Raw genomic sequence first — 24861 nt, 5'->3', positions numbered from 1 at the left:
AAGTGTATATTTAAAATACTAAATTTAAACGTAAATACAATGGAAGAAAACTTCTTTCCTTGAAAAGTGATGAAGGGAAGAAGGCAAAGGAGATATACGTAAAGTCCATGGGCAATATATGCTCAGAAAAACTTGATGAGCCATTTTTATTAATGTAAATAATGTCATTTTAGCTGTGTAATTTTCATCATACAGCAATGCATAACACACTGAAACTTAATAAACTTTGTTTAATTTACATCTTGCACAGCTTTCTTTCAGAATTCCATGTAATTTTTCTTTTCCCCACCATCCTTAAAATTTTGTGACCAAAAAACTTCTCTGGCTTTTATCCCTTAGAACAGATGTAACGGTTAAAACTCCAAAATAACATCTATCAGTTTAAGTGGCTGCTGAATTAGAATTCCCTTAGCCAACAGATTTGTACCTAATCCACTGATTGGGACCACGCACTTCAAAGGGTGGTTCTTTATAATAGATATGATTGCCTAATTCTTCCAGAGGTGGTTCGGGATCAGTTGTGGCAAATTGTGCTGCATCCTCAATCTCTTTTCTTACTTCCACATCCATCTCCTACACCAGAAACAATAAAATATTAGTAGACAAAAGAAGAAACCCTTCCCATATCCATAGTTAAGTGCTTTAAACTTAGATTACTAACAAACAGCTTGCTACTGTAATAATCTGGAAGCGCCCCCCCCCCCCCCCGCAGTTCTAATATAAGTCTGAGGTGTTTCTCAACCTCAGCAGCTTTAAAATGGGTGGACTTTAACTCTAAGCTGAAGTCCACTCATCTTAAAATTGCTAAGGTTGAGAAACACTGGCCTAAATACTTCAAGCTATAGAAATTCTAATCATGATCATTTTTAAAAAAGTAGTCCTCACATCTGTTACCCACGTGTTATGCCTTTCTCATATTTGAATATCTACCCAGGAATTCCACTAACAACTTGTGTATTATTTAATTATAATAATGTAGGAGCAGTTTCTATCTCTTGCTACAGTAATTCTCTCCTACAGTTTTGGGCTTTAATTCTTGCCCACTTGACCAGGGACAAGTACTTTGGGGAGGGCAGCCAGATTTGAGAGAGCAGTAGCATAGTTATATCACCGCAGGACCATTTTTACCCGAAAGGAAGATATACATAAAAATTAGTACCTTGTCAACTAGGGCGGCCAGCTAAGAAAATTCTGGATTTTTTTCCCCCTAATAAATGATTATGACACTGCTGTGCAAATGTGTGTCTAGACAGACAACACTCAAAACGGCATGTTGAGACCCCGATTTTTTAGCTAAATTACTCAAACCTAATTAATTGTAAAAAAACATATTCCATTTGTAAAATTAACTGAGCCTTATTTCATGTTTTCTTATTAATATACAGGCAGACAGACAGGAAACTTGGACCCAAAAAGCACAAGTCTATTCTTGCTTACTGGGTAGAAAGGCCCTTGAGTTCAGTATGTATGAAAGTTTGCTATGCTTAGCTGGGGATGAATCCATTTAACCCAGTTATGATGGAAACTAGAAACTAGGCCCTTGAGGTAGATTTCTTTCCCCCCGTTTACAAAAAGCAAGTAGAATAATTTGTGCTGGGATGCAAGGGTAAGGAAACATATGCGTGCTTATTATATAGAAAATCCCACTAGATTATAAAAAAATAAGAGTTGGAAGAGACCATTTAGGCTTCCAAGTTTCACCCCCTTCTCAGTGCAGGAATCCAAACTAAGGCATCCCAGACAGATGGCTGCCTACCAATGAGCAGCTTTCACTTCTAGGCAAGTATACTTGTTCAGTCCAGGTGCTACCATCACATTCCTCTTTTTCCTTGAAATCTACAGGAGACTCCTTGTTGATTGAGGATCCTGTTTTTCCAGAATCTTCATTCACAAGAAGAAAGCCTCACTACAGACTATGCATGGAGAATGAAGAAAAAGAGGGCAGGGCAGGAATATTTGTCCCCCTCTGCCCTTAAGCCACAGCAGTGGCTTTTTTCCACCTTCTCCATTTCAGTCACTTTGCAGCTGCAGCTCATTCCCTTGCTTCCATCAGATTCTTCCTTTATTAACACTATCATTAGGCAACAGTGTATAACCGCCCAGAGTCACTTGTGAGATGGGCGGTGCAGAAATATGAGAAATAAATAAATGATGATACAGGTAGTCCTTGCTTACCAACGGTAATTGGGACCCGGAACGCCATTATTAAGTGACATGGTTGTAAGGTGTGATGCCACTCAACCAACTTACAACGGCAATTCTGGCAGCCCCAACTGCTGTCATTAGGCGAATCCCATGTAGTCATAGTGTCCCACAGTCATGTGATCACCATTTGCACCCTCCTGCTGGCTTCCCTATTGACTTTGCTTGTCGGAAGGCAGTGAAGGTCATAAATTGTGATCACGTGACTGTAGGATACTGCGATGCCATAATTGTGAATTGGTTGCCAAGCGTCCAAATTGCGATCACGACTGCTCTAAGTACCCTTCTTTCAATACTGTTGTAACTTTAAGCGGTTGCTGAACGAGTGGATGTTAAATGAGGACTACCTGTACCCCCAACTCATCAGAAATTATTTGGAGAAGAAGTTATTTTCTATCTAATTTCCATAACCTGTGCAAAATGGTTTCAATTAAATTTGAAATGAAAAATTACTACCTTGAGCTCCTCCACACTAGCTAAGTTGTTGTTCACCATTCTGTCCTTCAAGAGTGTAATAGGATCGCTTTTGCTTCTTACTTCTTGAATTTCTTCTCTTGTTCGGTAACTTAAAAAAAGCCAATTATACTGCTAAACCATATGAAAGAATTTCTCCCAATAAATTGTTAATAATAATGTGAAGAAAGATCATGATGTTTATGGCATTTACATGGCAAAATGGAATGAGATATTCAAGGCCTTGTCCTTCAGGGGCAGGAATACAATTTAAAATAAAATAAAAATATAAACAAAACATCAGGAAAAAGACTCCTCTTATGTTTAAAATTCCTTGCTTTTCATCGATGCTAACAAAGACAACTTAAAACCAAGGGAAATTAAGAGATGTATTCAGGATCTGAAATCAACACTATGAATTAAATTATAAAATGTCTGATTAAAAATTGTAATCAGTGATGTGAAATGAGAAAAATCTACTTGCAGATTTACTTTCCTGTACATCTGGTATTGCATATTAATTTTGGGAAATAAGAACAGAAGACCACAAGCCAGAAAGAAGTATAGTGAAATACACTTGATAACAGTTTTTTTTTTCAAATATTAAAAGAACAATAGCAGGATTAATGAAACAAACTTTATTATAAACTCTTTTGTATTATGTTGTATATTATTTGTTTCTACTATGGGTCCTCATCAAATTGTAAAAATAGAAGCATTTGAAAAATTCAATGCAAGTCAAGCAGACTTTTGTAGTTTATTATTAAAAAAACAGTCCTAAATCCAGTTGAGTTTGAGCATTCACAAAGTCTGTTATAAAATGGTAGACAAAACTTTCAGAATTTGGGGGAGAAAAAAATGGGGAAGAAACTGTTTAATATGACTAGGCAAGCATGTATACAAAGTCAATTATCTAAACTCCTCATGGGGAAGACTGTGCAAGTTGAACCTTACAGCTGTTCTTACTAGCAGATTATGATTTGCTTAAGCCAGGTATAAATTATATTTTGCTTTGAATATTTTGATCAACAGGAAAGTGAATAAGCCACACATATAATGGGCCATACTGGCATAAGATGTTGGTTAGTCCCTGCTTATTAGGTCATGTGTTCTCAAATACTGCAATGCCCAAACCTGCTAAAATGATAAATAACTTTAAATAAACATTATTTGAGGTAGGGATGGGCAAGAAATAAATGTACTACCTAATTTAATAATTACATTTTAATTTAATACATGAGTTCTTGAATTGTCAGTAAAGCAACCATCCAGTGCAGGCATGCTCAGACAAAATGTGAGACCTATTAAAACTCACTCCCATTTTGCCCGGGCAAGCTGCAGCTGGCTTGCATAAGCCAAGCAAGAAACAAAGCCCAGTGTGAATTTTGTCAACACTCTTGCTTTGCCCCCACAAGCTTTATCATGTGATTCCTGCAAGGTAGGGAGAGGGTACAGTCCAGTTTGTAAATCACGATTTTAAGTTGCTCATTGAATATTTTTATTCTGTTACTAGATACTGTTTTTTCCTAAAGAAAACGATACTGTTAAAAAGGTATAAGACCATGTAGTAGAATAGATTGGTAGCCTTATTGTCTTGGCCAATTTTTTTTGCCTCCCTACTTTGTATTTAAAATATTTGCATTTTCTACTTTTTCTTTGAGTATGCTCCAGGATAAATAATCTGGTTTTTCCCACCACCTTAAAAACTACGTATGCAACAGCAGAGAATTACTGTACCTGATTCCAGGATCACTCATACTATGCCCATGATAACGATACGTCTGTAGCTCCATCACAATAGGACCCTGTTAAAATGGAAGTCTTTAATAACTTTGAAAATAATGCCTCTATTTTGCTGATAAAAGCAGCAGTGATAACTAAATGTAGGCAAGCATGCTATTTTAACGTGATCATTTAGACCAGTGGCTCTTAACCTTTTGTATCTTAAATTACTCTCTTAAAAAAACTTAGATCTGGCCATGACAGAAATAAAAATATTACAAAATTTCCCCAGCACGTTTATATGTTTACAGCGTTCTGTTATATTTAATATTTACACTTAAATAAAATTTCAGGAACTTAACTTGGTCCCAATAAACCTACTACTATGTCCCATTTTTAGTATGTGTAACTGTGATTTATATCATTTGCATCTAAGATTCATAGATGCAGACTACTGTTAAGTGTTGGTTAAATTTGTGCTAAATTGCTGATCACAGTTCTGTCATTTTCTGAATGCTTTGAAAACTCAGCAAAGAAGAAACCACGCAAACCACATTGTATCCTAGAGAAGGACAGATACCTACTTACACTGAGCTTCTTAATTTAAGAACAGATACGCCAAGAACTGTTATGAAAGGTTCTGTTTGCTTATTTGGTCCACAATATAAATGTTTATTGTGATGTTGTCAACTTGGTGATGTCCAGGTGTAAAAAGTTGAACGTTTACGTTGCTTTGCAAGTATTGGCAATAGGGAATTCTTTCACATTGCATTGACCCAATCCACATCATCCAGCAATTCTAGGTTCTCTATTTCTCCCAGCTTTGCCTTCCGATAACCCATCTGCATTCTTTCCCGATGTTGCACCTAGCACCTCTTGAAATGTAGCACAGAATATCTTCCTTCATTTCACCTATAGCAGGTGCATACATTCATAATTTGATGTTTACTGGATATTCATTACTTTAATGATATGTATGACTCTGTTCATTTGGTTACAGTTGAGCACATATTCAGCTGTGTCCTTTTTGAATACCACCACCTCTTCATTTCTTCATGTGGAGTTAACTTACCTATGTCCATATTATGTTTATGATTTTTAAAAAGTAGAAATTGATTTATCATTCAATAATAAACACAGCCTCAAAGATACTGGATCAAGCCTGCTAGGTCTAACCAAGCCCTGAGTTGATGTCTATTATTCATACACTATTTACATCATATTACAAGCTAGATATGGAGATCACAAGGTAGTTGACAGATCTGGCTAGAAGAGAACTACCTAGTTTAGTACTGTTGTATGTATTTGAAACAGAATTTCTCCACACTGAAATTCTGCCTACCCTAAATGTGCGTGCGCGCGCACACCCACACACACACACTACAGTCATTTCTACTCAAATTTACTTTTCCTGCTCTGCAGTGGTCAGCAGCAAATTTTGTCGCTTCTCTTACAGCAAGAATATCCATGCCATCAACCTAGTGGCCAAAAAAAACAAAACAAAACACAAGTTTATTCAAAAGTATTACTACAATGTTCCTTTTTTAAAAATGGAGAATAGTAAAATTATTCTTACCCTAAGACCTGGAATAAAGTCTCCTCTTTTGTAATAATCTGTACTGGCTGCAGCTCTCTCTACAGAAGTACCCATCCCGTATCTATTGTTCTCACAGATAAAAATGCATGGCAGCTTCCACAAGGCTGCCATATTAAAAGTTTCAAATATTTGACCCTGGAAGAATAACAACACATTTTAGATATCTATAAATTAATATACAGCTCAGGTGTTATCCTTTTCAATCTATATACAACTTCACTGTAAGGTTTTGTCCAATTTGCTTGTGTCTACCTGAAGTACTAGATGTTAGTCCTCTTACTGGAAATAGATGTAAGATTATCCAAATCAAACTGCAATCAAATATTCAGCATGAACAAGTATCTCAGTGCAAATTGTTTGGTTTATTCATGTACATGGAAACTACTTTTGCCAGATTTTCTACATTCTAGAACCTGAGGGCACTGCTTCCACAGCAGCATGGGAAGAAACTACTGAGAAGTTTCCACATAAAACCAGCTGTCTTAGTATTCACACACCTGTTAAGTGTTTAAGGGCAAGTACAGTTATATTGTCATGTCAAATTGGATAGTGCTCTACAGAAATATGCATCTAATTGAATAAATTTGGAAACTTACCTGATTCGCAGCACCATCACCGTATAATGTCACACAGATCTCATCATTCCCAAAATACTTACACGCCAAAGCGATACCAGCTCCCAAAGGAACCTATAATGTATTACATCATGCAATAAGATAAACCATCTTAAACCACCTTGTTATTTCTCGTAATGGCCAACCAGATGCATCTGGATTGCTTGCACACAGAGGTACTGCCATATTCCCCCCCAGCTGGTATTACAGGACATGATGTCACCAACCCAGAGGTTAACACTGAATCTCAAGGTTAACTGCCCTTGATAAATCTGCCTTTTATGAATTCATCTAATCCTTCCTTAAAGTCATCCAATAAAAGGTTATCATCATGTCTTGTGGCAATGATTCCCACATTATGCAATCAGCAATTTAAGTTATCTTAATTTAAGAAAAAGAAATAATAAAAGGGACACACAAAGCATCCTGCACAAAATTGCAGTATTAATGAAGCACATCTAATGTATAACCAACATTAAAAGCTCTATCCACATCTCAATAAAAATGCTAGTTTGATTAATGAACCTTACCTGGGCACCAACAATACCATTACCACCATAGAAGTTTTTGGCATACATATGCATTGAGCCACCTTTGCCTTTAGCACAACCACCTATCCGACCTGAAATGATCAAAATACAGTATTTTACATTGGGGATCTACTAAAGTTAATATGAATAGTATATGTGGCTTTTTAATATGCCATCCCTCTTTGCTTAACTGGAATTTTAATAAGATTCCATAATTGGTCAAAATAAAAATTCTTTTATTATAAGCATTCCAAGGTTAGTGGCCAGATTTTACCTGTTACTGTACCAAGAGAAATGTTTAAATCATGGTGTCAGGATTCTCCAAATACAGAGAACTTGCAGCAGTATATGGATGAATGATTAAACCATAACCTCTTGGAATAAGGATAGAATACATCTAACCATTTGAGCAAAGATATACTAGGCAAATTAAGATGGTTTTCATAGTTGAAATGAGATCTGAACTGAACCCTCCTAAATCTATCTACTGTAGTCTTAGTCCTTTCCTTATTTATATTTCATTTTACTGGACACAAACCTGTGAGTTCAGCAAGAATTTCTCGAACTGGAATACCACGTGTGTATGTAAAGCCATGAGCCCGGTAGGCAGTGATCAAATGATCTGTTCGATTTATGGCTGCCTCAAGTCCAACACAGCAAGCTTCCTGTCATAAAACAATCAAACAGTCTTAAAATAGCATGCATGGTATCATAATGCACAGGTAACCAATATACAATTCTATACGAATGTGAAACATCGAGTCTGCACAAGGCTTCTGAAGAAACAAAAGAGCCAGCTCTGGGAAACAGATGGCTTGCCTGTTCAGACGGGGCTGCACTGTCCCTAAAGGAATAAGTATGTGGCTTGGGGTGTTCATAGAGCCATCATTGTGATGAGAAACCGAAGTGATTGCAATGGAAAGAAGCATCTTTACGTACCTTTTTGTCAGAAAGCCAGCACAAGCTATTTTGAACAGGGATAGTTTAGCCACTACAAATAAAGCTTTGGTAAACTCACTTCAATTACTTCTTGGAAAGGCCTTACATGTGGCTAAGAAGCTACAGTGAATGCCAGCTGTGGTGCACTAAGCCACTGCAACACAGTATCATAGTGAAAGGATGGGTATTAATTTGCTACTGGTCAGCTTACACCTTAAGCACACTCTGAAAATGTTTTTATCAACTTTGGCCTTTGAGAGTGATGCTGCACCCAAGCAAGTATTGGCCCTTGTTATGTACTTTTATTATTTTACTTTAGGTGTCTTACATAACACTTGATCATACTTACTTTTCTAAAAATATGGTCTAGAGATACTTAAAATAAATGTTAGCAAAGTTAGCTGTAATGCAGTAATTATTCTATCATATTAAAGAATGCTAAACAGGCTATGAAAAGTCACTAAAGCTCTGCCACCTTCAAGTCACTAAAGCAATAGCCTTTTGATCAAAGAATTACATTTTTCCCTCCAACTACACACTAACAAAATGGGATTTCACCGCTGAAGATAGTTCACAAAATTCTAGCATTTTTAGAAATGCTAAGCCTTCACCTTTTCCCACCACCTAGGAATTTGTTTGTTTATACTGGTAGAGTCAAGATACAGAATGATTCAGAAGAATCTTTTACCTATAACAGCCTTATTAAGACAAAACAGAAAACCTAGTCTAAGAAGTCTGCTGCCCACCTGGCCATCATACAAATGGCAGAAACCCCGAATAATCTTTTGCTTATACAGCTGGTCGGCTTTCAGTTCCATGCGCCGAATAGTCTGCATAGTCTTATAATATTGGAGACCTTGTTCTCGAGTCATTACAGCTGTAGTGGGAGGACCCTCTTCCAAACGATGGAGGTCATGTTTCTGCAAGTAATCAAGACAAGTGGTCATGTCCTCTTTTTAAATACGAAGTATCTGAGTATCTAAATAGACTTAATATCTTTGTGCTAAAATATTTCTGAACAATAAGCTCTGAATAAAATAAATCCCCTAGCAAACTACTCTATCTGCTCCCTGCCGCAAAGTCCAAATAGTTCAGCAGATATTTGATTTATAAACAGTCTCACTCTGCAGACTTTACACAGTGTACCAAATCAAAACACAATACAAGGAACAATTTAATAAAATCCAATAAAACTGTGACAACAACAAACAGTAACAGCACATTTCACCTATTTTCCAGAGTGGGGCCCAGTCTTGCCTGATGACTTGCCCCAAGGATGTAAGAAGCCAACCTCCTTCATGCTCTCTCCTGTTATAAGTCCATATAGGAGATGCTTCCTTTCATTTGGGTTTAGTGGCCATAATTCAATTGGGATGGGGATTTCTAACTATCCTGAGTCATGTATAGTAGGCTTTACAGGTAATTATCAGCACCCTGAACTGCACTTAGGAACCAGTAATCCGTGCAGTGCCTGCTATAGTAGTGTTATTTGTCAACACTGAGCAGCTGCATTCTGTACCAGCTGAACTTTCTGTTTTCAAGGCAGTGCTATGCAGATCATCTTGTAGTAACGCAGGTGCAGAGTGACAAAGGCATGAGTAACCATCTGCAAAGTAACCCGTTCTAAGCAAGGCTACAGCTGACGCACCAGTTAAAACTTGATAAAAGTCTTCCCAGTTGTAGTCTTCACCTGCTCCTCCAGCAGAAGCCATGAATCCAGGAGGACCCTGAGGTTGCAAGCCTGTTTTTTCCAGGGGCTGCACAACCCTGTCAAGTGCCAAGGTTGATATCACCCCTGATAATATGAAAGCAGAACAATGCACACAGCCCTGGAGCCGTTATGTCAACAGCTAGTCATCTTGCTAAGAGATGGCAAATTCCTGGGGTGGAATGAGCAGCAGCAGTGAACTCTTGGGGGTTTAGCGCTTTTAATGCAAGAAAAAAAAATTCTTCTGCTTAGAAAATAAGATCCCTTAGGCATATGACAGGTTTATATAACGTGGATCAAGCGGCAAGGAGAAAAACAACTTTTAATATTCACACTCGTGGCTATTTCATAAACTAGCCAAGAGTACATTCAGAATGGGCAAAAGCTATTATTTATTTACACAACATATTTATCATCTTCATCACGTTTATTACAGCTGTAAGGCCAGACACAGTAAAACTGTACAATAGCAACAATCTTACATTTATATATATATAAATGTAATATATATATAAACAAGTAATATATATATAAACAAACAAAAGCAATTAATATACTACAATCCAAAATTAATTAAGAATGAAAATACTAAAATGAATTGAAATAAAATACTAGGTTAAGAAATTCAAAATCTAAGTGATGGTGCGGCATATTGTGCAGATGGTAGCACAAAACTGGGCAACCTGGGAGGATATTTTTGGGTCCTTGTCCGAAAGAAGTAACATTAGATAGAAGTCACTCTCCCTGCCTGGAAATTTCTTCAATAATGGATATATAAGGATCTGTCTAGAATTTTTACAGAGGGAACAATATAACAACATATGGCGTAGGATTTCTATTGAGCCGTCACCACATGGACATAGTAGAAAGTGCATATGAGTACCCTTAAAACGTCCAAAAAGGACAGCTGACAGCAGTGCATACAGCCTGGCTAAAGTGAAAGCTTCACAAAATTTCGAAGTTGTGATAGATAATAGATAAGAAGCTGGAATGAACCCTTCTGGAAGAAAATGACAGATATTGGGATGTAGCACCTTACTTAAATTTGTTTGGAGATCTATATCCCAGATTCGTTGTTTCAGGGCAGTTCTAGCATTATCAAATCCTAATGAGCACAGACTTTCCACAGAGTAGCCCAACAATTTAATTTTGTCTAAGGCTTTTTTTAGCCAAGATGACTTAAAATGATCTCTAAATATTAATGGGGCTAAACCTATAGGCAACATAATTAACTTTAGCCAGAAGGTAAGAAGAAGGAACCATGCTCTGGCATCCAATGAAACTATACCTATCTCTACCCATAAGATGGCATTTTTGATACTTTTTGGTGCCATCAATATGGCTCTAATAAACTTATTCTGGATGGTTTCAATAGAATTGAGCTTAGCAAGGGAGCACATCTAAGAGCCATAGACAAGCTGAGGGACTACCTTAGCTTGAAAGACCTTGCAAGCTGCAGGAATATAATGGGATCCTTTGGAATGGTAGAATTTTATAATAGCTGATGCGGTACGCTGTGCAACACTTGCCCAGTACAGAAAATGAGCGCTCCAGGATAAAGAAGCATGAAACTGCACTCCAAGGTATTTATAGGTGCATACCTGTTCAATTGGAGTCCCATTTATTTGCCATTTGTGAACCTTATAGTGGTATTGGGCAAAAACTAAAACTTTACTTTTCTAGTAATTTATTAAAAGTTTTTGATCTGTGCAAAATAAAGCTAGTGCCCTAAGTGCTTTTCTCATTCCCACTTGTGAGGTACAGTAGACATAATGACTACATCATCGGCATACAATAATGCTGGAATTGCACGATCAGCCAAAATAGGTGGATGGGCTGGAACAGCAAGCGCTTGAATTATTGGATTTAGATACAAATTGAAAAGTAATGGAGCTAATATGCAGCCTTGTCTTACACCTCTGTAAGCTGGGACAGCTTTAGATAAACGTCTCCAAAGGTAAAGGTAAAGGTTTCCCTTGACGTAAAGTCCAGTCGAATCCGACTCTAGGGGGCGGTGCTCATCTCCGTTTCTAAGCCTTGGAGCCGGCGTTGTCATAGACACTTCCGGGTCATGTGGCCAGCATGACGACTCGGAACGCCGTTACCTTCCCGCCGAAGCGGTACCTATTGATCTACTCACATTTGCATGTTTTCGAACTGCTAGGTGAGCAGGAGCTGGGATTAACAACGGGAGCTCACCCCGCCGCGCGGTTTCGAACCGCCGACCTTCCGATCGACAGCTCAGCGGTTTAACCCGCAGCGCCACCGCGTCCCAGTCTCCAAGGGGTGCATCTAATTTTCAGGGAGGTATTTGAATAAAGCAACTGAATAAGAGCTAGCAGCCTTTTATCGATCGTGGAATGTCTCAGAATATCCCACAATCTCTCCCTTGGTATTAGATCAAAACCTGACTTAAAATCAACAAAGGTTGCAAAAAGGGAACCGCGAGAGGGGGTAGAATATTTTTCTGCCGGATGGTGAAGTACCAAACAATGGTCTAGCGCTGAACATTCCTCTCTAACACCTACACAACATATTAATGTATTTATTTTATTATCAAGAGTAGCAGAGATAGCCATTTACTTACATGGCTGTAAAGTACTGGATAAATTCACAGCAGATCAGTTAACCAAACAACCTAAATTATACCAGCTAAATGGAACCATTAGGCTGATATGCAGTATGCTTTTGAAGAGCACTTGCTGGAAAATGATAAGCAGAACTGGGAGCAAAAACAGAATTATGATTTTCATGCACTTTTAAGTGGCTTCCTGAAAATATCTTTGTGACCTCCTTGAACACAGAATATTGAAGTAATCCAGAAGTAGGGATCATGATTCCTACAGGGAACAATGTACCACCAGCTACTTCCCTTGATCCCCCAAAGCTTTCCTGCCACCTCTGATTTTTTAAAAATTGTTTTATTTATTTCTCTCTCCCCCTCTCAAATAATCACGCAGCAACTTCCTCTAGCATCACATTTGAGCCCATAAAAGTTCCACTGGGGTAACAGAACATCCTGAGAATCTATTGCACTTCCTAGACAGAAATTCCTAACCCTACTGTAACAGTTTTGTACCTGCCTCAACTACATACAAGTATTCCTCGCTTAACAATCACAATTGGGACTGGCAACTCCACCACTAAGTAACCCGATCGTTAAGCGAGACATCATGTGACCACAACAGGCTTATGACCTCTTCTGTAGCGATTGTTAAATAAATCACCTGTAGTTGTAAACAAGATATCACAGGACCACAACTTGCAATTTTACTGCTGGCTTGTCCATTGACTCTGCTTGTCAGAAGCCAGCTGTGAAGTGTGCAAATGGTGACCCTGTGACCATGGGATGCTGCAAGGCGCCTGAATGTTGATCATGTGACCACAGGGACTCTGCAACAATTGTAAGTGCAAGAACTGGTCATATAGTTACTTTTTCAGTGCCATTGTAACTTTGAACAGTCATTAAACAGGGCACTTGTTAAAGGAGGACTGCCTGTACTCTGAAATGTCCAATTGTGCCCTAGCCAAAAAGTATGAAACTGATGAAAGGTATAACCTGATGAAATTTAACAGGACTCCCCATGGTTCCCCAATTCCCTGTCTGTGGCATTATATTCTCTCATTTCTGCACTATAATTGTGAAAGATCAGTATTTCACACCAGCCCCTACAAAAGTTTTTACACAATTGATAAAAACAAATTTTCAATCCTACCCTCCCTCCAAAAAACTTGGGAAAAGCTCTTCCACTGACCCGTATTGCATCCTTTCCCATCTACTCCCTGCAACCTTTGCTTCTACCAAAAACATCAAGCCATTTCTAGATGCTCACTCCTGTTCAAGAGCAGTGTTTCCCAAACTTGGCAACTTTAAGTCTAACGTGGACTTCAACTCCCGGAATTCCCCAGCCAGCATTGACCCAGCCACCATGGTCAATATAAAAGACAGCATGCACATACATAATTTGCAAAAGTTCAGTTTTGAGTCTTATTTTAAGCCCAAAGAAGTTATTTAAGTTAACTAAAAAAGCAAGCCAAACGCCCACATTGTGGCTTAGAATCAGCAAATATCTCTTCTGCTTAAAGAAAAGGGACTTCCAACTTGCTGTCAGCTTCCCCATTGACTCTTTTTCAGAAGCCTGCAGGGAGCATCAGAAATCTTCCTGCCTGCCTGCCTGCCTTCCCTCCCTCTTCCTCCCTCCCTCCTCTTCCTTCTTTCTTTCCCTCTCTCCCTCTTCTGTTAAAAAGTTAATGTATTTTATACATCTCCAGTTAAGTATATTTGAATCCAAGAAATAACATTTCCCATTTTATATTTAAAAATACATCTTTGTAATCTCACTATATTTCAGTACAGAAGAGTTTGACCACATGTCCAAGATATTCTTTAATATATTGCATAATATAAAAGTGTATTATAATCCAGTATTAGCTTTCTAAAATGAAATAATAAAGCTGCTTACCTTAATATCAAATGTAGCCTCATTTGCAAAATCTGCATAATTACGAGAAGTGACAACCACACGGGCAACCTTTCAATAAAAAAGAGGGAAGAAACAAACGTACAGATGGCTGTTAAATTAAAACAGTATTTTAAAAAAAATATTCTTACCTGCTACAAGATCATTCCAACTCACATCCAACAATTTTAAACTTCTAAAAATTATAATGTATATTCTACAAGCAGTATTTCTGTCCACATTTACTTATATACTTATTCAGTTTTGATGATGCTTGATTCCAATTGACTCTGGGTGGCTCACAAAATAGAAAAAAATACAAAAACAAGGAAATAGGAATATAATAAAAATAATTCAGAAAAGAATTATAAGATACCAATAGAAGAAAACATCTGTATTCAGAGTTGAACTGTGGAGTCCTTGGTGCTCTCTGAGCTTGGCTGTTTGCTTGCAGACGTTTCATTACCCTCCTAGGTAACATCATCAGTGCCATGATAATGTATATCAGTGCACTAATGATATTGCCTAGTTGGGTAATTAAACATCTGCAAGCAAACAACCAAACTCAGAGAGCACTAAGCAGTTATAATAAATACAATATATTTTACAGGAAATAAATTGAAATTATGTATGTCCTAGAAACACATTTGTCTTTTCTATTTTGGAAAATTTGGAATGGAAAAAACAGGGAGTGGTAAAGGAAAAAAGCAATGTAATCAGAGTAATGTTAAAATAATGCAACTATTAATTGAGCGTGTTAACAGAGTGTGGTCCTTCTATTTTCATAGTTAGTAAGAAAAAAGAGCAATTAAGAAACTAAATGCTTTAAATACTGTAGAGTTTAGCAAACTATGATGCATTCTGTGCTTATCACCCGTCCTACCAGTTGTGATGGTTTTGCAACATGCATGTGCAGACATTACTACTACTCATGTTCATACAGGATGAACAGGGAATTTTCTACAGTAGCAAAATGTCAAAGAATATATGATTAGAGGAAACAAAGAGGAATGTAATGTAATAAAGGCAATGATAAGGTTTTTAAGGATGTTTAAATTACTTAGGTTTTCCTAAGTTTCCAGAAAAAGATACTCTCATATTTCATGTATTCTAGGACCTGTTTTCTCAGGTATGTAGAAATCAACATGATTGTCTCTTGCCAAGGAACACTGAAGCCCCAATTTTGGTCTCCATGACAGCCATGCTAGAAATAACTTGTATTGAACTGAATGTCTCAGTATCAGAAGAGGTACAAAGTTTACAATTTCCCGTCCAGGAATAAATGGGTAAATGGACCAATAAAATAACTACAACAACAAATCAGAATGGAACTTTTTTTTTCTACTGTACATTAAATGATGGATTGTAATAGTGAGGAAAGTTCATACAATTAAAATAATATTGGTCTTACCTCACTAACAGCTCCCTAAAGCAGCATAATTGGGAAAAACAAAAATAGAAAAGAATATCAGCTACCATCATACAGATGTGGGAAAAATGATTCCTTACAAATAAACTTTTAGTGTCAACCAATTTTATTTAGCCAAGTAACATCTATATAAGATTTTTATTCAGCACTGAATTCTTTTTTATGCAACAGTAAAACTTCCTTTAAAAAGTTATTACATTGTAATATTTCAGCACACTGAAGAACATGTCAATATTTTTAAAGCAGCACACAAAATGTTCTGCAGTAATTCTCCATATTTCTGCAGGTTTGTGCACTAATTTTCATACACACAACCCATACACTTATTGCATTTATAGAGTGCCAACAGGGAATACTGTTTAAGTTGACCCGAGTCCTGGCTCTTAAAAGATTCTCCTGCTCGTCTTCGTAAGCAGACAGATTATATGGACCCCTCTCAATCAGAGTTCAGGCCTGGACTTGGGAACCAGACTCATTCGTTGCTCTTGTGGCTGACCAGTGATGGGACCCCAAAGGAGATAATGCACATCTCATTGTGTCTCATCTTTCACAGGTATTCAAGATCATCAAACATGATATCCTTTTGGATTGTCTGAGAGGCTGGACACTGTTTGCACTGGATTGTCTGCAAGGCTGGGAATTTGAGGCACAATTTTGCAGGTTCCACTCCCTCCTGAGAAGGAATGTTCCAATTTGTGTCATTGTGGGACCAAGAGTTTGAGGGTTCAGTCCTCTCTCCCATTTTATTTAATTTCTACTTGGGATAGGTAATCTGTGGATTTAGGGCCCGGATACCCATCTTTACATCTCAGCCTCTGGCCCCACTGCTTGGAAGCTGTGAGGGACTGGATGGGGCAAAACAAACTGTGGCTGAACCCAGCAACACAGAGGTACTGTTGATACAGAAAACCTTTGGTTCCATGGAAGTTCCATCTCTTCCTCTTAAGAGTGGGGAAAATTTGAGTGGGCTATTGTTATTTTACATATAGTGTCAAACCATAACATTGCTTATTTGTAAGATTCTAACCACTGTTGCTACCATGGTTTAGTGTGTTGTATGAACTTGTAAATTGTAGTTTATTCAAGAAACCATTAATAAAATCATGGCTAAGTACAGTGTTTGAATCTAAATACAAAGAAGACAATTGAGGTTTACTATGGGCAATAATTTCTTTTAAGCCCCCAAAACCCTTGGATTTTTAAACAAATTTTATTTGGAATCCTGCAATTCTACTATCCAAGAATCCAAAAAAAAAAATAGAATTAAAAGTTTCTGTTTTAACTTAGTGCTTACTGTGAACAAACACATTTTTTTAAAAAAATACCTTGTTGATATAAATTTTAAAATTACCCTTGAAGAGTATTCGGAAGCTACAGCTGGTTCAGAATGCGGCTGCGCGAGCAGTCTTGGGTGTCCCAAGGATAGCACACGTTAACAACTTTGCTGTGGGAGGTGCATTGGGTTCCGGTTTGCTTCCAGGTCCAATTCAAGGTGTTGGTCATCACCTTTAAAGCCCTACATGGCATGGGACCATCTCATCCCCATTACATCAACCCGTCCCACCTGGTCAGGCAGAGAGGGCATATTACAGACCCCATTCATGAGAGCCTGTTGATTGGCGTGGCCCAGGGAGAGAGCCTTCTCTGCTGTGGCCCCCGCTCTGTGGAACACACTTCCCCCGGAGGTGAGGCAGTTTGATACCTACTGCAAATGGGCTTGAAGTGAAAATGTAAACTGATAATAATCTGGCACAGATTTATCTCTAGATTACAAGCTGGGTTTGAAACAGTAGGATGTCATGCAGGGAACATCTGTCCTAACAGCCAGGAACCATGCTGAGACAAGGAACTGGTCTCTAATGTTTTATTGCTTGTACATAACAGGAATCCTAACAAACTGAAGAAGCATGGGAAAAACCCAGACATATAAACCCTAAAGGTTAAGGCGGTCCTGATCTGTGTCTCTTTGAATGGCTGACCAATTCCTCAGTGCTACGCATGCGCTTGACAGTCTGGATGGGAGCCCCCTGCTCGCCATCCTTACTCATGACATCACCCTCCCCTCCAGATTCACATTCCATTTCAGCCCCCTCCCCTCCAGAGTCTTGATAAGATTGGCCATCTGCTTCTAAGGTCCCATGGGAACTGGGCAACGATGGAAAGTCTTCAAAGGAAAACTCCTCCACAGACGAATCAGGGCTGCTCTCCAGGTCTGATAATGCTTCTGGCCCAGGTGGCTGCTGCTGGAAAATATCTAGATAATTAGAAGAGTCGTCCCCCCTCCCCCCTGGGAAATGCAAGCCCGAGGTGGAGGGCTGCGGTTCCCCCACCTCCTCTGTAACTGGAGTCAAGGCTTCAGGGGGGGGGGGGGAGGTGCACACTCACGAACTCATCTGCTTGGAATTCTTCTGCCTGCTCAGCCGAAAGAGGAATCTCAGGTAGAGTGCGAGGTTTGGGTTTGTGAGGAAAAAGCTGATGGAAACGATGAACCAGTGCTGGAGCATGTACATCTCTGGCATTCTCCCACGTGCGCTCTTCCTCAGGGTACCCTTTCCAGTGTATGAAATATTGGATGCCCCTTCCCCTCCTCCTAGAGTCCAGAATGTCCTCAACTTCGTATTCCTCCTCCCCCTCCACAATTACTGGAGGTGGGGGGGGGCAATTGCGATCGCAAGGCACTTGGGGGAGGGTCTTTGGCTAGCAAGGCTCTGTGAAACACTGGGTGGACTTTCATGGATGCTGGGAGCTGTAAACGATAAGCCACTGGATTTATCTGCTGTGCCACAGTGAAAGGGCCCACAAACTTAGAGGGTCCAATTTCTTGGAGGGTCTGGTAGAGTTCAAAAACTTGGTAGAGAGCCACACTTCGTCTCCTACCTCAATCGCTGGACCCTCTTCTCTGTGAGCATCTGCAGCTCTCTTGTAAGCACTCTTTGCCCTGTTCAGCTGCTCCTTTAACAACTCCTGTGCGGCTTGTTGCTCTTTAAGAAAATCAGCAGCGGCTGGAACAGTTCCCTGCTGGGGGGAGGTGGGCAACACCCGAGGGTTAACCCCGTAGAGTGCCTGGAAAGGGGACACCTTGGTAGAGGACTGTACAGAATTATTATATGTAAATTCTGCCATGGGTAGCAGGGCTGGCCAATTGTTTTGCTGATAAGTGGTGTAACACCTGAGATACTGCTGTAACCATTGGTTAATTTTCTCGGCTTGCCCATTACTGGCAGGATGATGCGCTGATGACAGGTGGATCTGGACCCCTAATGACTGGAAAAGGGCCCTCCAGAACCTGGAAGTGAATTGTGGGCCTCTGTCACTCACCAAGTGATTCACCATGCCTCTATACCTAAAAACGTGGTCCATGAACAACTGCGCTGTGGCTGGTGCAGATGGGAGGCCCTTGCAAGGAATAAAATGCGCCATCTTTGTGAAAAGGTCCACCACCACTAGTATGGAAGTCAGCCCCTGGACCGGGGGTAAATCTGTGATGAAATCCATGGAGATTGTATCCCAAGGCCTACTGGGGGTGGGTAGGGGTTGCAAGAGTCCTGTGGGTTTCCCTGGGAGAGGCTTGGCTCGTCTGCAGGTGTGACAAGAAGCAACGTAACCCTTTATGTCTGCAGCCATCTTAGGCCACCAGTAGTCTCTCAGAGCTCTATGGAGAGTTTTGAAAACACCTCCGTGGCCTGCCGTTTGGTGGTCATGGCAAAGTCTCAGTACTTCTTCCCTCAATGAAGGGGGAATATATAATCGTCCACTATGCCAGAGGATTCCTGCCTCCACATTGAATGGTGAGGCAGTGTCTTGCGGGGCCCTCTGGAGGTCATCCATCCTGGCCCTGGCATACGGGTCCTGTTGCTGCTGAGCTCTGACTCTTGTAAATAGGTCCTCTGCTTGTCTGCCTGCTGCTAAAATCTCTGTTTGGCTCCCCCTCATAGACTGATCAAAGTTGTGAGGTTGTAATATAGTAGCCTGTACCTCCTGGTGAGTGGTGGGGGTTGCCTGAAAGGATCAAGACAGGGAGTCTGCCAAGCAGTTTTGTGCCCCAGGCACATAAGAAATAACAAAATTGAAACGGGAGAAAAACTGGCTCCATCTGATCTGGCGTGGGGTGAGGGATCTGGTGTTTTGTAGAAGCTGTAAATTCTTGTGATCGGTACGAACTTTCACAGGAAGGGCTGCACCTTCCAGCCAGTGCCTCCACTCTTGGAATGCTGCTTTAATTGCCAGCAACTCCTTGTTAAAAACATCATAGTTTCTCTCTGCTGGTGAGAGCAGGTGTGAAAAAAAGGCACAAGGAAGCAATGTACTCTCGGTTTTGTTTGTATATTGCAATAACACTGCCCCAATGGCAATATCTGAAGCATTTGAATGCATTATAAATTGCTTCGTGGGATCAGGGTGTCTTAACAGCGGCTGGGATGCAAAGAGTTGCTTAAATTCTTGGAAGGCTGCTTGCTGTCTCTCCCCCCAAATGAATTTTGATCCTTTCTTCAAAAGCTGTGTGAGGGGTCTAGCCTTATCACTGTAATTTTTTGTAAACCGCCTATAAAAATTGCAAAATCCTAAAATCCTTTGTACCTCTTTAACATTTCGGGGAGGTGGCCAAGAGAGAATTGCCTGGACCTTAGAAGGATCCATCGATATGCCTTCTGTTGATACTTTATAGCCCAGGAAATGTAATTCAGTTAAATCAAAGGCACACTTCTCTAGCTTGGCGAATAGCCTGTTCTCTCTCAGTCTTTGCAAGACATTACATACATGAGTTACATGAGTTGTAGCATCCTCAGAGAAAATTAATATGTCATCTAGATAAATGACCAGATACTTATCTAGTAAATCAGAGAAAACTTGATTCATAAATCTGGAAAATATGGCTCCTGCGTTAGACAAGCCAAAGAGCATAACAAGGTACTCAAATTTACCAAACCTGGTGTCGAAGGCAGTCAGATATTCGTGCCCCTCTTTCATCCGGATCAGATTGTACGCACTCCTGAGATCCAACCTGGTAAAAATGCGTGCCTTCTGTAAGCGATCTAGCAGATCCGAGATTAAAGGTAGAGGATAGGATTCTTTTTTTGTTATTTTATTGAGGGAACTGAAATCGTGGACCACTCTCATGGGTGTCTCCTGGGTTGCAGGTGCCAACGGGTCAGGCTTCTTTGGTATGAGGAAGGTAGGAGCAGAGGCTGGGGAAGTAGATGGTCGGATGAACCCCTTTTGGAGATTAGAGTCCAAGTAATCCTTTAAGGTGGCTAGTTCCTTGGGAGACATGGGATATTGTTTCTTTGCTGGAACTCTGGCTCCTGGTATCAACTCAATGGTGCAATCACAGTCCCTATGGGGGGCTAGTGCTGTGGCCTCTTGTTCGCTGAAAACGTCTGCAAAATCTGAATACTTGGCTGGCAACTGGACCCCCCCTGCTTCCGTGACTGCGTTGGCTGCTGAAGAGCGGAGAGCGGCTTGAATCTTGTGGTGCTGGCATTCCTTAGCTGGGAAGGAGATTGCTCCCGTAGTCCAGTTCAGCAATGGGTTGTGGATCCTCAGCCAAGGTGTGCCTAGGATTACAGGCACATTAAGCGATGCAGTAACATAAAGCTGGATCCACTCAGTGTGGTCTCCCGTTGTCAGTTGCACCAGTTCTGTGAGCCTTCTAATCAGCCCTGCCTTGAGGGGCTGGCCGTCAATGGTCTCCACTTCTATGGGACATGGCAATTCTCTGGTCGGGATGTTGAAGTCTTGTACGGTCTGCACATCAATAAAATTGGTTGAAGCTCCGGAATCCACGATGGCCTCTAGCTTGACCTGGTGCTCTGGGCTGACGTGCGTTATTACGGGTAAGTAATAAAAGGCTTGCCTGGAATCCTCGGAATGAGCCCTCCTTAATTGATTGATGGTCTCCCTGCTGAGCTCTGTGGAGGGAGACCGATGGAGTTTCCCTGGTTGGAAGCAGAGGCGGAGATGGCTCTTGTTTCAGCTGCTTGCCCTGGGGGTCTTACTGAAGTTGCTTGGCTTCTCGCTGGGCAAGCTCTCACCATGTGCCCCTGGGCTCCACAGTAGAAACAAAGGGCTCTCTCTCTCCTTCTCTGCCTCTCAGCCTCGGAATTCAGCCTCCTGCTCGCCCCAATCTGCATCGGCTCCTCTGGTGCTGAGTGAGTGGATGCTACGGAGAGAGCTGGAAATCCTGGAAACGCTCTGAGGGTCCTGTTTCTCCCCGGCTGCATCTGTCTGAGCTCTTCTAGCCTGGCATCTATGACCACAGACAACTGATATAAGGCTTCTAGGGTAGCTGGTGTTCCCTGGCGCACTAATTCATTCTTAATTTCTTCATCCAGCCCCTGTTTGAATTGGTCTTTTAATGCACTCTCATTCCAGTCTAGATCTCCTGCTAACAACTTGAAATCAGCAATGTAGATTCCCACCCTCTTGTTACCTTGCTTGAGCTTCCGAATTTCCCGGCTGGCAGTGGCCTCTCTGATCGGGTCATCAAAGTGTGCTCGGAACCCTGCCAAAAAGTTCTGGTAGTCGTTGAGAATCGGGTCGTTGTTCTCCACCATGGGAATAGCCCATTTGGCTGCTGGTCCCTTTAGCAGGCTTAGGATGAAGGTGACTCTGGTTCTGTCTGTGGGGAACTCTGCCGGTCTGCTGTCGAAAAACATAGTGCACTGTGTGAGAAAGGTTCTCAACTGCCCTGCTTCTCCTCCAAACTTCTCTGGTAGACTGCCCTGGGATCTCAAGACTACTGGCGGAGGTGCTGCTGCTGCTGCTGGCGCCGGTTGTGGGTTAATCGGAACTGGTTGTTGTAACTGCTGTAGCATGGCAGCTTGTAATCTGTTGATCTGGAGATCTACTTGTTGTTGGTGTTGTTGCAGGGCTGCTGCCAATTGTTGGATGGCGAGCCGCATTTCTTGGTTTTCTGAAGACATTTCCAAATGTCTCTCCTTAATTTCTTGTTCCTCCCTCTTTTGATGGGAGTAGGAGTTTGTTAGGATTGATGTCCTAACAGCCAGGAACCACGCTGAGACAAGGAACTGGTCTCTAATGTTTTATTGCTTGTACATAACAGGAATCCTAACAAACTGAAGAAGTGTGGGAAAAACCCAGACATATAAACCCCAAAGGTTAAGGCGGTCCCAATCTGTGTCTCTTTGAATGGCTGACCAATTCCTCAGTGCTACGCATGCGCTTAACAGTCTGGATGGGAGCCCCCTGCTCGCCATCCTTACTCATGACAATAACACTGTTTTTCCCCACAGCAACTGATGACAGCCCTATAACGTACTTACATTAATACTGTAAGTCAGACATTGAAACAAACTATATCCTTCAGTAACACCTCCCAAGCCAGACAAAGCACTTACTTTTTATGAACATGCAGGCTGACTGCACATCAAATATTCAAAAGATACACACTATCAAAGAACCCAAAAAGCAGAATTCAAAGATTCCGTTCTTTCTAACTTACTGTTTACCATGAGCTGGGCTTACACAACACACTAATGATTAACTGAGCAATGGTTATTCAATGTCTGGGCTCTAAATGAACCACACATATGGAGTTCACACAACCTTTTAAGTTTAAATGTTTGCCTAACTTGTGGTTAAGTTCTACTCTGCAACAAGCCAGATGACCAGCAGATGGTAGCAGAGATTCAGAAGTCTGCAAGTAATCCTCACTTAATGACCACAATTGGGACCAGAATTTTGGTTGCTATGTGAAGCAGTCATTAAGTGAACCTGACTCGATTTTACCACCTTTTTTACAGTGTTAAGTGAATCACCGTAGGCATTAAGTGAACCATCTGGACATTAAGTGAATCATGCAATTCCCCACTGATCTTGCTTGCTAGAAGCCTGCTGGGAAAGTTGAAAATGGTGACCACATGACCACAGGCACTACAATGGTCATAATTGCAAACCAGTCGCCAAGTGCTCAAACTGTGATCATGTGACTGCAAGCGTGCTGCGATGGTCATAAGTGTAAGGACCGGTCACAAGTTGGTTTTTTCAGCACCGTCATAAGTCAGAACCATCACAAAATGAATGGTTGTTAAGTGTGGGCTATCTGTAGTTCTGCTACGTAGGGGTTGCCTTAATATTTCCAGTCTACATCAGGTAACCCTATCCAGTGTATCATGCAAATGGAGCCAGGAAGAACCTAGCCAGGATAGGGACTCTTGTTCCTGATCCATTTGTGTTCACAGACTGCATTAAGGCCAGGGTTTGGTCTGTGAAACAAGTCACAGTTGGTTAGAGCAGCGATTCTCAACCTGGACCCATGTGGCCCCCTGGGATATTTCAAGGAGGCCATAGGTGAAAAACATGTAATGGGGGACATGGCATATGCTGAGGGGCCCACAGAAAAGCAAAGTGTATTATACTGCAAATACTGTCTTTATAATAAATAACATATATTCTATTCCTAAGCCAAGTGTGTAAGTGGCAATCTTTTTCCCCGGTATTGGGAGCTGGAGTGGGGGGCTCACAGGAGAAAAACAAGGTTGGAAGGAAGCCACGGATGAAAAAGGTCTGAGAAAAACTGGGTTAAAGCAATGTTTCTCAACCTTGGCAACTTTAGGATGCGTGGACTTCAACTCCCAGAATTCCCCAGCCAGCATAGGAAGGAATACTCTATGGTTTCTTTAAAACAAAAACCCTGCAACGTCCACGTCGAAACTAAGCCAACTCCAAGGAAATCGTGACCCCAGCCCAGGCCTTGCTTTCCCTCTCTTTTGTTGTGAAAGCCCCAAGGGAGGTCGGCACAAACAAGCCGAACTGTCTTGTTCGATGCAGAACACCACCACCGCCTGAGTGGTGACGGATGCAACCAAGCCCAGAGCTCGTGCCTGCACCGTTCGGAAGGAGAGCCGAGCCGGCTTCGCGCGCCGTTACGCAAAGTTGCCCACCCTGCTCGTGTGAACCCCACGTCCTCTGGCAAGGGCCATCCCACGGCCGGCAAGGGCCCCAGCCGCAGGGGCAAGGGCGGCTGCAAGCGGCGGCCACTGCCAGCCCTTCCTGTCCCCACGACACTCACCGTTTTCTGGGCGGCAGGACCTTGCAGTAGGCGGGAGAGAGCGGCCAGCATCTTGCGCATGGAGTGTATCGAAGCCCCACCGACCGTAGTCTCCTGGAGCAAGGCCGGAGACAGAGTCTCCTTCAGACTTCGGCGCCCCGCCCTTCTTCGCCTCCGCCAGGCCGACGAGCCCTTTG

At 41.2% G+C, this 24861-nt stretch overlaps 2 protein-coding genes across 2 annotated transcripts in view; one reads left to right on the top strand and one right to left on the bottom strand.

Moving 5' to 3' along the window:
- Nucleotides 1-5556, top strand: part of MAP3K15 (mitogen-activated protein kinase kinase kinase 15) — a 74216-nt gene extending 68660 nt beyond the window's left edge. Inside the window, exon 30 of the transcript XR_010068063.1 lies at nt 3142-5556. The gene's annotated coding sequence lies outside the window, so the exon portion shown is untranslated. The remainder of the gene's footprint in view (nt 1-3141) is intronic.
- PDHA1 (pyruvate dehydrogenase E1 subunit alpha 1) lies at nt 123-24861 on the bottom strand. Its single transcript, XM_063305153.1, has 12 exons — nt 24686-24861; nt 15637-15651; nt 14229-14297; nt 8804-8977; nt 7657-7783; nt 7119-7210; nt 6571-6663; nt 5954-6109; nt 5784-5855; nt 4393-4460; nt 2659-2767; nt 123-573 (listed from the first exon to the last, which is right to left on the bottom strand). Exons 1-12 carry the CDS (start codon nt 24743-24745, stop codon nt 409-411), a joined length of 1200 nt encoding a protein of 399 aa, XP_063161223.1. The 5' UTR covers nt 24746-24861; the 3' UTR covers nt 123-408.

The sequence above is a fragment of the Candoia aspera genome, chromosome 5, assembly GCF_035149785.1.
Source record: "Candoia aspera isolate rCanAsp1 chromosome 5, rCanAsp1.hap2, whole genome shotgun sequence".
NCBI classification, from domain to species: domain Eukaryota; kingdom Metazoa; phylum Chordata; class Lepidosauria; order Squamata; family Boidae; genus Candoia; species Candoia aspera.
This window is presented reverse-complemented; position numbering and strand designations above follow the sequence as displayed.

What these genes read in the sequence shown, in the direction of transcription:
- PDHA1 (XM_063305153.1), bottom strand. Translation starts at nt 24,745, where the DNA reads ATGCGCAAGATGCTGGCCGCTCTCTCCCGCCTACTGCAAGGTCCTGCC. An exon ending in AGGCTACATTTGATATTAAG is followed by an intron (nt 8,978 to 14,228) that starts GTAAGCAGCTTT and finishes GATTACTTGCAG; the next exon opens with AAACATGACCTCCATCGTTT. An exon ending in AATTCTTGCTGAACTCACAG is followed by an intron (nt 7,211 to 7,656) that starts GTTTGTGTCCAG and finishes TGATCATTTCAG; the next exon opens with GTCGGATAGGTGGTTGTGCT.